General features: G+C 42.9%; 1 protein-coding gene across 3 annotated transcripts in view; it reads left to right on the top strand.

The window, feature by feature from the left end:
* The first annotated feature begins 2,636 nt into the window (after positions 1-2,636).
* The window catches only part of LOC100661788 (zinc finger protein 883-like), a 34,591-nt gene continuing 21,932 nt past the window's right edge, over positions 2,637-15,295 (top strand). For 2 of the 3 annotated variants that reach the window (XM_064286208.1, XM_023541923.2), the window contains exons 1-2: positions 2,637-2,745; positions 14,104-14,350. Coding sequence is in view for 2 of the 3 variants with exons in the window: in XM_023541923.2 (XP_023397691.2) it covers positions 14,348-14,350 (3 nt within the window). In the remaining variant the exon portion in view is untranslated. Of the gene's footprint in view, positions 2,746-5,128; positions 14,351-15,295 lie in introns of those variants that run through there. The other variant, XM_064286207.1, reaches the window with a different exon arrangement.

Here is a 15,295-nt window from a genome sequence, read left to right as displayed (position 1 = left end):
AAGAATAGATTTGAAGTTTGAACACTAATGACCAAAGACCAGACAAGTTCTGGAAGGACATCATACGTGAAGAAAGCAAGAGGTTATTAAAAATACAGAAAAGGAAGAAAAGACCAAAATGGATGTCAGAAGACACTCTGAAACTTTGTGTTGAACGTCAAGTAGCTAAAGCAAAAGGAAGAAATGATGAAGTAAAAGAGCTGAACAGAAGATTTGAAAGGTGGACTCAAGAAGACAAAGTATTATAATGAAATGTGCAAAGACCTGGAAATAGGAAACCAAAAGGGGAGAACATGCTTAGCATTTCTAAAGCTGAAAGAACTGAAGAAAAAATTCAAGCCTCGAGTTGCAATAGTGAAGGAATCTACAGCGAACATATTAAACAACCAAGGAAGCATCAAAAGTCGATGGAAGAAATACACAGGATCACTGCAGCAAGAATTGGTCGACGTTCACCCATTTCAGGAAGAAGCATATGACTTAGAACTGATGGTACTAAAGGAAGAAGTCCACGCTGCACTGAAGGCACTGGCAAAAAACAAGGCTCCAAGAATTGACAGATACCAACTGAGATGTTTCAACAAATGGATGGAGCACTGGAGGTACTCACTTGTCTATAACAAGAAATTTGTAAGACAGCTACCTGGCCAACCGACTAGAGGAGATCCATATTTGTGCCTATTCCAAAGAAAAGTGACCCAACAGAACGCGGAAATTATTGAACAATATCACTAATATCACACGCAAGTAAAATTTTCCTGAAGATCATTCAAAAGTTGCAGCAGTACATTGACATGGAGCTGCCAGAAATTTAAGCTGGATTCAGAAGAGGACTTGGAACCAGGGATGTCATTGCTGATGTCAGATGGATCCGGGCTGAAAGCAAAGAATACCAGAAAGATCTTTACCTTTGTTTTGTGACTATGCAAAGGCATTCGATTGTTTGAATTGTAACAAATTATGGATAACATTGCGAAGAATGGGAATTCCAGGACACTTAATTGTGCTTATGTGGAATCTGTACATAGGCTAAGAGGCAGTTGTTTGAACAGAGAAAGGGGATATTGCATGGTTTAAAGTCAGGAAAGGTGTGTGTTAAGGTTGTATCCTTTCCCCATACCTATTCAATCTGTATGCTGAGCAAATAATCTGAGAAGCCCAGCTATATGAAGAAGAACGGGGCATCAGGATTGGTGGAAGCCTCATTAACAACCTGTGATACGCAGATGACACAACCTTGCTGGCTGAAAGTGAAGAGGACTTGAAGCACTTACTGATGAAGATCAAAAACTACAGCTTTCCGTGTGGATTACACCTCAACAAAAATAAAGAAACAAAAATCCTGACAACTGGACCAGTAAGCAACATCATGATAAATGAAGAAAAAAGAGAAGTTGTCGTCAAGGCTTTCATTTTACTTGGAGCCACAGTCAACACCCACGGAAGCAGCAGTCAGGAAGCTAAACAATGTATTGCACTGGGCAATCTGCTGTGAAAGACCTCTTTAAGGTGTTGAAAAGCAGAGATACCACTCTGAGGACTAATGTGCACCTGACCCAAGCCATGGTGTGTTCAATCACCTCATATGCTTTCAAAAGCTGGACGATGAATAAGGAAGACCAAAGAAGAATGGATGCCTTTGAATTCTGATGTTGGTGAAGATTACTGATATATATTGAATGTACTATGGACCACCAGAAGAACGAACAAGTCTATCTTGGAAGAAATACAGCCAGAATGCTCCTTGGAAGCAAGGATAGCGAGACTTCATGTCATGTACTTTGGACATGTTATCAGGAGGGACAAGTCCCTGGAGAAGGACGTCATGCTTAGTAAAGTAGAGGGTCATCAAAAAAATCCGATGAGATGGATTAACACAGTGGCTGCGACAACGGGCTCAAGCATAACAACCATGAGGATGGCACAGGACAAGGCAGTGTTTCTTTCTGTTGTACATAGAGTCATATGAATTGGAACTGACTCGACAGCACCTAACAATGACAAATATTTGAGATAAAAGTAAAAACTGCTCAAAATTGTCATTTTCAAATGTACATCACCTTTTAGCTTCTGGCACTCAGAAGGACGGGTACTTTCCTGCCCCACTTGGAGACAACAGACTGGGTTTGCGGTCTCTACCTCGCTCTTAGGTAAAGATACCTGATATGCAGGAGACGGCAAACCATGAACCAGAAGCCAGACTAGGGTCCTCAACAATTCTAAAGGTGGAGAAATATTTAAGAGGAGCCAACAAGTTATTTCTGTAAAGAACATGGCAAACTTTTTTTTAAAGGACCAAATATGCAAATACCAAGCTTCTTGGCTTCCCCCAGGGTATCTTTCATAACTGACACTCGCGGTTCAGTTCCTATACGCCTTTGAGAAGCCCCAGACTTTTCTCTGTAAAGGAAACGAGGACAAGCTCCTCCGGATCCCAGACCCCAAGGGAAACTACAGAACCCCACGGTCCCAGTTAGAGCCATCTGAGTTCCCGCACGGAACGCCTGCCCCGCGGCACCGCGCGTCCCTTAACCGGAAGTGGAGGTGTGAGTCCTGGGTGGGCGGCCCCGGGCCGTGCCTTCCGGCTCCGGTGCGAGGTCGGTGGGGCCCCGTGGCCGGTCGGCCGCTCCGCGCGCTCGCCTGGTCTCTCCGCTCCCGGAGCCTCGGGACTCTCTGCAGCCGGGGAGCCGCCGCCGCTTCCTGGAGGCCGTGAGGTGAGACCTGCGTCCCTCGGTGCGCTCACAGGTGAGGTCACAGGTGAGGTCACAGGTGAGGTCGTGGGAGCCGTCGCCGCGCACGCCTGTGCTGCTCAGGCCAGCAGGCTCAGGGCACCCGGGTTGTTAGGTGCCGTGGAGTCAGTTCCGACTCACAGCGACCCTGTGCACAACAGAGCGAAACACTGCCCGGTCCTGCGCCATCCTCACAATCGTTGTTATGCTCGAGCTCACTGTTGCAGCCCCTGTGTCAATCCCCCTCGTTGAGGATCTTCCTCTTTTCCGCTGACCCTGTACTCTGCCGAGCGTGATGTCCTTCTCCAGGGACTGATCCCTCCTGACAACATGTCCAAAGTATGTAAGACGCAGTCTCGCCATCCTTGCTTCTAAGGAGCATTCTGGCTGCACTTCTTCCAAGCAGATTTGTTCGTTCTTCTGACAGCCCATGGACTGTCCAGTTTCTTCACCAAGAATATTATTGGTGAAGGATATTCACCTGGGAGTTTGTGAGGAGCGCAGTAAGGTGCCTCATGGACGCCCGGGGTCGTTAGCCTGAGCCTAAGTGCTCTGCTCCTACGCCTCCAGTGTGCTGCTCAAGAGCTCCCCTTGGTTTTCCTTTCTTTTTTACAATCCAGCCTCATTCAGACTCATCACCCACCACTCCCTAAAATACACACACGCACATCCACACACACGTACTCACACGCACACACACTCTCATGCTCACACACACTCATACATACGCACACACTACAGCCATGTTGAGCTCCTCATGAGGCCTCAGTCGCCGCTGGGCCTGGATGTACACTTGCCATTTACTGACCTGTTTCAGGAGGGCTGGGCGCTGTGTTAAGTGCTTTATACACTGCACCCCCTTTTCACAAAAGGACGCTGTGAGGTGGGCGTGTCGCAGCATCTCATGAAATTGTAGTATTGGAGAAATTTAGTAGCTTGTCCTTGGACAGGTACCGGGTATCAGTGTCTGAACTCAGATTCAGCCCTGCTACTTCAAGGGGCAGATTCTTCATCACAATTCCTTGCTTTTTGGCTTCTTCAAGGCAGGACTTGTGTTAAGTATTGCTGGTCATAAAACAGTGACATTGTGGTGAGGAATATCTCCCCCTGCCTCTAATGCTTACAGGTGTTTGAGAAGATGAATTACGAAACGTGAGTTGGAGCTAGCATGTATATTTAGGACCGTTTTATCCCAATTTCAGGAGAAAAATATTTAGTAAAAGGCATGTTTCAAGGAATTTCTTTGGCTGTGAGGCAGAAATTTTTATCCTGATTGTGTGAGAAGCAATACAGCCAGTGCTAGCTGATCTGATATAAAATATAATGTTGCTGAACAACCATAATATAGGCGATGAAGGAAGAGGTCACACACCCAGTTACTCTGATCTGTGTCCGATTGGATGCTGGTGATTGATCCATAGATTTGCTACCAAAGAACCATGCTTTTTCTTTTATTGTGCTTTAAGTGAAAGTTCACAAATCAAGTCAGTCTCTCATACAAAAATTTATATACACCTTGCTATATACTCCTGGTTACTCTCCTTCTAATGAGACAGCACACTCCTTCCCTCCACTCTCTGTTTTTGTGTCCATTCAGCCAGCTTCTGACCCCCTTTGCCCTCTCATCTCCTCTCCAAACAAGAGCTGCCCACGTAGTCTCATGTGTCTACTTGATCCAAGAAGCTCACTCTTGACCAGTATCATTTTCTGTCCCATTGTCTAGTCCAATCCCTGTCTGAAGAGTTGGCTTTGGAAATGGTTCCCGTCTGGGGACCATGACCTCCAGGGCCCTTCTAATCTCAGTTAGACCATTAAGTCTGGTCTTTTTTACGAGAATTTGGGGTCTGCATCCCACTTCTCTCCTGCTCCCTCAGGGGTTCTCTGTTGTGTTCCTTGTCAGGGCAGTCGTCAGTTGTATCTGGGCACCATCTAGTTCTTCTGGTCCCAGGCTGATGTAGTTTTTGGTTTATGTGGCCCTTTCTGTCTCCTGGACTCATAATTACCTTGTGTCTTTGGTGTTCTTCATTCTCCTTTGCTCCAGATGGGTTGAGACCAATTGATGCATCTTAGATGGCCAATTGATGCATCTTAGATGGCCACTTGTTAGCGTTTAAGACCCCAGACGCCGCTCTCCAAAGTGGGATGTAGAATGTTTTCTTAATAGATTTTATTAAGCCAATTGAATTAGATGTCCCTTGAAACCATAGTCCCCAAACCCTCGCCCCTGCTACGCTGGCCTTCGAAGTGTTCAGTTTATTCAGGAAGCTTCTTTGCTTTTGGTTTAGTCCAGTTGTGCTGACCTCTCCTGTATTGTATGTTGTCTTTCCCTTCACTCAAAATACTTCTTATCTACTATCTAATTAGTGAATACCCCTCTCCCTCCCTCCCTCCCCACTCTGATAACCAACAAAGAATATTTTCTTCTCTGTTTGAACTATTTCTTGAGTTCTTATAATAGTGGTCTCATACAATATTTGTCCTTTTGCAACTAATTTCACTCAGCATGATGCCTTCCAGATTCCTCCATGTTATGAAATGTTTTATGATTTATCATTGTTCTTTATCAACGTGTAGTATTCCGTTGGGTGAATATACCATAATTTATTTATCCATTTGTCCGTTGATGGGCACCTTGGTTGCTTCCATCTTTTTGCTATTGTAAACAGTGCTGCAATGAACATAGGTGTGCATATATCTGTTCGTGTAAAGACTCTTATTTTTCTAGGATATATTCCAAGGATTGGGATTGCTGGATTGTATGGTAGTTCTATTTCTAGTTTTTTGAGGAAACGCCCAATCGATTTCCAAAGTGGTTGTACCATTTTACATTCCCACCAGCAGTGTGTAAGTGTCCCAGTCTCTCCGCAGCCTCTCCAACATTTATTATTTTGTGTTTTTTGGATTAATGTCAGCCTTGTTGGAGTGAGATGGTATCTCATTGTAGTTTTAATCTGCATTTCTCTAATGGCTAATGATTGTGAGCATTTCCTCATGTATCTGTTAGCCACCTGAATGTCTTCTTTGGTGAAGGGTCTGTTCATATCTTTTGCCCATTTTTTAATTGGGTTATTTGTCTTTTTGTTGTTGAGTTTTTGCAGTATCATGTAGATTTTGGAGATCAGATGCTGATCAGAAATGTCATAGCTAAAAACTTTTTCCCAGTCTGTAGGTAGTCTTTTTACTCTTTTGGTGAAGTCTTTGGATGAGCATAAGTGTTTGATTTTTAGGAGCTCCCAGTTATCTAGTTTCTCTTCTGGCGTTTGTGTGTTGTTAGTAATGTATACTGTTTATGCCATGTATTAGGGCTCCTAACATTGTCCCTATTTTTTCTTCCATGATCTTTATTGTTTTAGATTTTATATTTAGGTTTTTGATCCATTTTGAGTTAGTTTTTGTGCTTGGTGTGAGGTATGGGTCTTGTTTAATTTTTTTGCAGATGTGTATCCAGTTATGCCAGCACCATTTGTTGAAGAGACTGTCTTTTCCCCATTAAATTGACTTTGGGCCTTTGTCAAATATCAGCGGCTTGTTTGTAAATGGATTTTTGTCTGGACTCTCAGTTCTGTTGCATTGGTCTATGTATCTGTTGTTGTACCAGTACAAGGCTGTTTTGACTACTGTGACTAGGTTCTAAGATCAGGTAGTGTGAGGCCACCCACATTGTCCTTCTTTTTTGGTAATGCTTTACTTATCCAGGGCCTCTTTCCGTTCCATATGAAGTGAGTGATCTGTTTCTCCATCTTGTTAAAAAATGTCGTTGGAAGTTGGATTGGAATTGCATTGTATGTATAGATCGCTTTTGGTAGAATAGACATTTTTACAATGTTAAGTCTTCCTATCCATGAGCAAGGTATGTTTTTCCACTTATGTAGGTCTCTTTTGGTTTCTTGTAGTAGTGTTTTGTAGTTTTCTTTGTATAAGTCTTTTACACCTCTGGTAAGATTTATTCCTGAGTATTTTATCTTCTTGGGGCTACTGTGAATGGTATTGATTTGGTGATTTCCTCCTCGATGTTCTTTTTGTTGGCGTAGAGGAATCTAACTGATATTTGTATGTTTATCTTGTATCCTGATAACTCTGCTGAACTCTTCTATTAGTTTCAGTAGTTTTCTGGAGGATTCCTTAGGGTTTTCTGTGTATAAGATCATGTCATCTGCAAATAGAGATACTTTTACTTCTTCCTTGCCAATCTGGATGCCCTTTATTTCTTTATCTAGCCTAATTGCTCTGACTAGGACCTCCAGCACAATGTTGAATAAGAGTGGTAATAAAGGTCATCCTTGTCTGGTTCCAGTTCTCAAGGAAAATGCTTTCAGGCTCTCTCCATTTAGGGTGGTGTTGGCTGTTGGCTTTGTATAAATGCCCTTTATTATGTTGAGGAATTTTCCTTCAATTCCTATTTTGCTGAGAGTTTTTTTCATGAATGGGTGTTGGACTTTGTCAAATGCCTTTTCTGCGTCAATTGATAAGATCATGTGTTTTTTGTCTTTTGTTTATATGGTGGATTACATTAATGGTTTTTCTAATATTGAACCAACCTTGCATACCTGGTATAAATCCCACTTGGCTGTGGTGGGTTATTTTTTTTGATATGATGTTGAATTCTGTTGGCTAGAATTTTGTTGAGGATTTTTGCATCTATGTTCATGAGGGATATAGGTCTGTACTTTTCTTTTTTGTGGTGTCTTTACCTGGTTTTGGTATCAGGGATATGGTGGCTTCATAGAATGAGTTAGGTAGTATTCCATCATTTTCTATGCTTTGAAATACCTTCAGTAGTAGTGGTGTTAACTCTTCTCTGAAAGTTTGGTAGAACTCTGCAGTGAAGCCGTCCGGGCCAGGGCTTTTTTTTGTTGGGAGTTTTTTGATTACCTTTTCAATCTCTTTTTTTGTTATGGGTCTATTTAGTTGTTCTACTTCTGATTGTGTTAGCTTAGGTAGGTGGTGTTTTTCTAGGAATTCATCCATTTCTTCTAGGTTTGCAACTTTGTTTGAGTATAATTTTTCATAATAATCTGATATGATTCTTTTAATTTCAGTTGGGTCTGTTGTGATATGGCCCATCTCATTTCTTATTCGGGTTATTTGTTTCCTGCATTTCTTTAGTCAGTCTGGCCAATGGTTTATCAATTTTCTTAATTTTTTCAAAGAACCAGCTTTTGGTTTTGCTAATTCTTTCAATTGTTTTTCTGTTCTCTAATTCATTTAGTTCAGCTCTAATTTTTATTATTTGTTTTCTTCTGGTGCCTGATGGATTCTTTTGTTGCTCGCTTTCTATTTGTTCAAGTTGTAGGGACAGTTCTCTGATTTTGGCTCGCTCTTCTTTATGTATGTGTTCATTTATCGATATAAATTGATCTCTGAGCACTGCTTTTGCTGTGTCCCAGAGGTTTTGATAGGAAATGTTTTCATTCTCGTTGCATTCTATGAATTTCTTCTTTCCCTTCTTAATGTCTTCTATAACCCAGTCTTTTTTGAGCAGGGTATTGTTCAGTTTCTAAGTATTTGATTTCTTTTCCCTGATTTTTCTGTGATTGATTTCTACTTTTATGGCCTTGTGGTCTGAGAAGATGCTTTGTAATATTTCGATGTTTTTGGTTCTGCAAAGGTTTGTTTTATGACCTAATATGTGATCTATTCTAGAGAATGTTCCATGTGCACTAGAAAAAAAAGTATACTTTGCAGCTGTTGGGCAGAGTGTTCTGTATAAGTCTGTGAGGTCAAGTTAGTTGATTGTAGCAATTAGGCCTTCCGTGTCTCTATTGAGCTTCTTACTGGAAGTCCTGTCCTTCTCCGAAAGTGGTGCGTTGAAGTCTCCTACCATAATTGTGGAGGTTGACACGTTTTTAAAACACTTTTTCAGAGATGTCAAGATTTTTCCCTACCTTTCAGCCTTTGCACCAGATATTTCTTCTGAGTAGAGGAAGACTTTTTCACCACAGGAATTCGATAATTCTTATAATTCAGGTCTCACTTCAAGTGTCACGTCTTCAGAGACTGTCCCTCGTGTCCCCTCAGTTACTCTCACTCATTTCTGTGTTTAAATATCATTGCTGTTTTCAGAATGAGGTAAATCCAATTAAAAAAAAAAAATTTTTAGGTTGACATTAATCTTCATGTAAATACAAGGAAGTTGAGTTGAATGTTACCTTTGCTCTTACCGGAAACCCTGGTAGTGTAGCAGTTAAGTGCTACAGCTGCTAACCAAAAGGTCGGCAGTTCCAATCCACCAGATGTTCCTTGGAAACTCTATGGGGTAGTTCTACTCTGTCCTATACGGTCACTATGAGTCGGAATCAACTCGACAGCAAATGGGGTTTTTTTTTAGTTCCATATTGCTATGTGACAGACTCCCAGCAAATAAAAAGGTGTGAACTCTACATTGTGGTGATGGCAATTTTCACACCCTTTGAGTTGGTTGCTTAGGGTTCTGGTGAGCCCACTAGAGCTGTGATGCCTACTAGCCAGATGTTGCTATTTCAATTAAAATTAGTTAAAAACATAGGAAAAATTTCAGTTCCTTAGTTGCACTATTCATATGTTCATTAGTAAATATGTCATAGGAGCAAGTGGCTACCATATTGGACTGCAGAAATAGAACATGACTATCTTCTCAGAACGTTTCCTTGGATAGTGCTACTCAAGAGTATATACAGCAGGTAATAATCTGTGCGTGTCCTCAACGATCAGTGTCAGAGGCCAGAAGGAGCAAGAAAACAAAATACAGAGTGTCTGCCTACAGATTTACCGTTGTTTTAGTCACCTAGTGCTGCCATAACAGAAATACCACAAGCGGATGGCTTTAACAAAGAGACATTTATTTTCTCATAGTCTTTTGGGTTGCAAGTCCAAATTCAGGGCGTCAGCTCCAGGGGAAGGCTTTTTTCTCTCTCTCGGCTCTGGAGGAAGGTCTTTGTCCTCAATCTTCCCCTGGTCGAGGAACTTCTCAGGTGCAGGGACCCGGAGTCCAAAGGACATACACGCTCTGCTCCCAGTGCTGCTGTGGCATGAGGTCCCCCAACTCTGCTTGCTTCCCTTTCCTATTATCTCTTGAGAGATGAAAGGTAGTACAGGCCACACCCCAGGGAAACTCCCTTTGCCTTGGATCAGGGAGGCGACCTGAGTGAGAGTGGTGTTACAATCCCCCCCTAATCCTCTCAACATAAAATTACAATCACAAAATAGAGGACAGCCATACAATACTGGGAATTATGGTCTAACCAAGTTGATACATACATTTTGGGGGGGACATAATTCAATCTATGATAACAGTCTATCATGGGAGACAATTTTAAATAAATAATGAAAAGCCAGGGATGTCTGATACCTGTAATAAAAGGACCTAACCTGAGAGTCAGGTTAGACTGCCAGAAAAGGAAAATTATCAAAGACAAGATTCAGAAAATTAGTTTTATTTAGCTACATGCATGGTTGTGTCGGGCTTATAGCATGTGGTATGGGTGTGGGTGGGCAGAGTATTTCAGTTGGGAAAGATGAGTGTGCAAATACTGGAGGCAGCTGAGAACCCAGTATCCAGTTCTTGATGAACGTTGGAGATGGCTGAAGCAGAGAAAACAAAACAAAGGGTTTGTGTGAGCCAGATTGGCGGAGGCAATGGCAGCAGGTCATTTAGAACCATGCCGACTACTCTGGGCTTTTTGAAGGCCAGGGGACAGCTACTGACAGGCATTAAGCAGTTCCAGTGCTGTAAATAGATTTTGGAAATGACAATCATGATTGAAGGACGTCAGGCAGGAGCTTGTTGGGAACAAGTAGGAATACTGTGAGGAGGCCTAGACATGGAGATTGGATAGTGCAGTGATGTAATGTAGATGTAGACAGTTCAAAGGGCATCTGTCGATAGATTTTCATTTGTTTAGAGTGCTGTTAGAGAAAACAGCACTCTCTAATTTCAGTTCACATCCTCATTTCTAGACTTATTATTCCCAGCATAAAATAGGAGCTTGTTCAGTGTGTAGAATCTCAAGCCCTACCCCAGAATGGCTGAACCAAAATCAGCACTTTAACAAGATTCCCACGTTATCCACATTGACATTCTACTATGAGAAGCGTTCACTGATCTATAGTCTGTGACTACACGAATGACAGTCTATCAGTAGATGCCCTTTGAACTGTCTGCGTCTGTTAAAGGAAGCCTTGGTGTGTAGTGGTTGAGAGCTATAATTGCTAACCAAAAGGTCAGCAGTTCAAATCCACTGGGTACTCCTTGGAAACTCTTTGGGGCAGTTCTACTCTGTCCCATAGGGTTGCTATGAGTCAGAATTGACTTGATGGCAATGGGTTTGGTTTTTTTTTTCTGGGTTAGAGAAAAACTTGCCCTTGAACATCAGATAGCTAAAGTGAAAGAAATGATAAAGTAAAAGAGCCAAACAGAAGATTTCATTGGGTGGCTTGAGAAGACAAAGTAAAGAATTACAATAACACGTGTAAAAACCAGGAGTTAGAAAACCAAAAGGGGAGTATATGCTCAGCATTTCTTAAACTGAAAGAACTTAAGAAAAAATTCAGGCCTTGAGTTACAATACTGACGGATTCTATGGGGAAAATATGAAACGATGCAGGAACCATCAAAAGAAGATGGAAGGAACACACAGAGTCACTGTGCCAAAAAGAATTGGGTGACCTTCAGCCATTTCAGTGTATGATCAGGAACTAATGGTACTGAAAGATGAAGTCCAAGATGCACTGAAGGTATTGGCGAAACACAAGGCTCCAGGAATTGACGGAATACCGATCGAGATGTTTCAATAAACAGATATAGTGCTGAAAGTGCTCACTTGTCTATGCCAAGACATTTGGAAGACAGCTATCTGGCCAACGAACTGGAATAGATCCATATTTATGCCTATTCCCAAGAAAGGTGATGCAATCAAAAGTGGAAATAATCAAGCAATGTCATTAATATCAGAGTCCTGGTGGCATTTTGTTGAAGATTATTCAAAAGCAGTTGCAGCAGTACATTGACAGGGAGATGCCAGAAATTCAAGCCAAATTCAGAAGAGGATGTGGAACCAGGAATATCATTGCTGATGTCAGATGGATCCTAGATGAAAGCAGAGAATACCAGAAAGATGTTTACCTGTGTTTTATTGACTATGCAGAGACATTCAACTGTGTGGATCATAACAAATTATGGATGACATTGAGAAGAACGGGAATTCCAGAACACTTAATTGTGCTCATGAGGAACCTTTGCACAGATCAAGAGGCAGATGTTTGAACAGAACAAGGGGATACTGCGTGGTTTAAAGTAAGGAAGGGTGTGCGTCAGGGTTGTATCATTTCACCATACCTATTCAATCTGTATGCTGTTCACGTAACCTGAGAAGCTGGACTCTATGAAGAAGAATGGGGCATCAGGATTGGAGGAAGACTCGTTAACAACCTGCGTTACGCAGATGACACTGCCTTCCTTGCCGAAAGTGAAGAGGACTTGAAACATTTAGTGACGAAGATCAAAGACCACAGCCTTCAGTACGGATTACTCCTCAACATAAAGAAAACAATCCTCACAACTGGACCATTAAGCAACATAATGATAAACGGAGAAAAGATTGAAGTTGTCAAGGATTTCATTTTACTTGGATCCACAATCAACACCCATGGAAGCAGCAGTCGGGAAATCCAAAGACACGTTGCATTGGGCAAATCTGCTGCAAATGACCTCTTCAAAGGTGTTGAAAAGCAAAGATGTCACCTTGAAGACTAAGGTGCGCCTGACCCAAGCCATGGTGTTTTCAGTTGCCTCATATGCATGTGAAAGCTGGACAATGAATAAGGAAGACCGAAGAAGAACTGATGCCATTGAATTATGATGTTGGCAAAGAATAGTGAATATACCATGGACTGCCAAAAGAACGAACAAATCTGCCTTGGAAGAAGTACAGCCAGAATGCTCCTCAGAAGCAAGGATGGCGAGACTGCATCTTACATACTTTGGATACGTTGTCAGGAGGGATCAGTCCCTGGAGAAGGGCATCATGCCTGGCAAAGTACAGGGTGAGCGGAAAAGAGGAAGACCCTCAACGAGATGGATTGACACAGAGGCTGAAATGATGGGCCCAGGCATAACAACGATTGTGAGAATGGCGCAGGACTAGGCAGTGTTTCGCTCTATTGTGCATAGGGTCGCAGTGGGTCGGAACTGACTCGATGGCGCCTAGCAACAACATTAGAGAAAATGAGGAGCCCTGGTGGCAGAGTGATTAAGTGCTTGGCTGCTAACCATGAAAGGCCTGTGGTTCTAACCCACCGGCTGCTGTGCAGGAGAAGGGTCTGGCAGTCTGCTTCTGTAAAGCTCTATAGCCTTGGAAACCCTGTGTTGCAGTTCTCCTCTGTCCTGTAGGGTTGCCCTGAGTCGGAATTGACTAGACAGCAGTGGGTTTGGTTTTATTAGAGAAAATAATAAAAGATAAAGCTTAAAGAGGAGATACTGTTGTAAAGATTATGAGAGAGAGAGAGAGATTTCCACCGAGAGCAAGAAATGAAAGTGTAGGAGTCAGTTTGGAGGGGAGCAGGGTGGAAAGAAATGGGAACAGAGGTGGGAGACGGCTCCTCTGAGAAAACATAATGATTTTCTGTTTTATTTGTTGATAGATTTATTATAAGGCTGAAAGACAGCGTTCAGGAACCCTGCCAGATTTCTCAAACGCTTAGGGACTGGTGGTGTCCTGGTTTGAGAACGAAGAAAAAAAAAAAAAAACTCGAGAGGAAGAAAGAAATGTTCATTGTAACAGGAAAAATACCGATCACATTATTACAGTGCTGTAATTGAAATGGAAAAAAAATTTCAAAACAGGGTAGAAGGGTTTTAACTGCACGTAATTAAAAATGAATGAACCATGATGAGTTCATTGACAAAACTTGAAAAACAGGTTCTTCCTGAAAATTCACCCTTGTTAACTTCAAGTAAGTGTGTGTGTTGATGTGTAGGGGACAGAGTTTCATAGGTGAACCCACAATTTGAACATTGAATCCCTGACTCCCTGGAATGAGGTTCAAGTTTTGCAGCCTGGCCAGGCCTGGTTGCTTCTCCTGCTCTACCAGCCAACCAACCAGCCAACCCGTTGCCGTGGAGCCGATTCCGACTCACGCTCTAACAAAAAAAAAAAAAAAATTTTTTTTTTTGTTAGAGCGTGGTTAAATTCCTCCATCCATGATCTTGCTGCAGAAAGAAGAGGCCCACAGAGCTGCCTGAAGAACGCAGGCTTGTGCTCTGGAGGCTGCAGCCCGTTCCACCTTCAGTGCAAATGCCCGCAGGGTGGAGCAGTGCCCTGAGCCTGGGACGAGGCCAAATACCTGTCACTCTCTGCTTCCTCAACAATGTTTGCTCCCCATCCTTCCTCCATTTCAGATCTCAGGCGTGGTGCCCGGAGTACTAGTCCAGTCCAGGCAGCTGGGGACCTCGGGCGACCATTTTGCATATCCGTCAGTCACAGGGAAGGATTTCAGCTGCTCAGACTGGTGTGTGGGCCAGACATTATTCATCTGCCTCCAGACTGCCCAGTGCTCTGCTTCCAGTCCCATTCCTCTTTCTGACTTGGCTTCTTGGGCTCAGAGACGATATTCCCTCAGACTTCCAGAAGGTGGAGAAGGAAATGGTGAGTTCTACGGAGGACTGGGTTATCCTTATCGTAAGTGCGTGAGGCTGGATCAGAATTGTTGGGGGAGTAGCTGTGTGCTGTGGGACTGTGTTAAGAAACAAGATGGCAGACGAGGCCAAGGGACTGAGCCTGAGGAGGCATTCTGAGGCCCTGTCCGCTGTCACTGGTCCCTTCCTCTAGTCACATGTGGCTTTTCAGCATTTGGATGCTCGCTGTCACCTTCCCCATGTGGCTTCCAGAGCTGGCACCATGGGCCCTTAACATCTCCACCCTGGACCTTGGTGCTGTGTTGAAGGACAGAATCTCCTGACCAGAGCCTGAAGACGGAGCAGCTCTGGCTGTGGAGGCTGAGCTCCCCCTGCCCTCCAGAGCCATCTTTGTCCTATCTCTCTGAGCAGTATTCTTGACTCCTCCCAGGCACGGGGGCATTTTATGTGCAGTTCTAAAACTGTAGCTCCCCATCTTTCACTGTGTTATGGCTTAGAAAAGGAGGAGAATGTAGATAAAGGCCCTGACTGTTTTGGGGTCCTGGGTGGTGGTGGTGCTCTCCTGACGTCACCAAAGGTATGAAGCTGGGGACAATGAGTCCAGCTGGATCCTGCGTGGGGTCTCTAGACCCATTTTCCTTTTTTGCCAGTGGGGAATGTTTTTGCCTCGAGGCTTTCAGATATGTGGAAAGTATGAATCCCCAGTCTGGGTCCTTGTCCTCCCACCTGTGCCTCGAGCTGGTATTTAATCCTGTAGTTTTTGACCGTTCACCATTTTCTTGAATTAGAATCTAAAATTTAAGTGTTCTTTTTTGCTAGTGAAGCTCCATATATGAAATGTGTGTATTTAAGTTTTTGGATTTACAGTTTTCATTGGAAGAAAATTTCTAGGTCATTTGTGTATTTCTACTGAGACTTTTTCGGTTTAATGAATACAAACTTCTCAAACACAGGG

Source organism: Loxodonta africana, chromosome 5 (assembly GCF_030014295.1).
Source record: "Loxodonta africana isolate mLoxAfr1 chromosome 5, mLoxAfr1.hap2, whole genome shotgun sequence".
Classification (NCBI taxonomy): Eukaryota; Metazoa; Chordata; class Mammalia; order Proboscidea; family Elephantidae; genus Loxodonta; species Loxodonta africana.
Note: the sequence above shows the minus strand (reverse complement) of the source record. Positions and strands in the feature narration are given on the sequence as shown.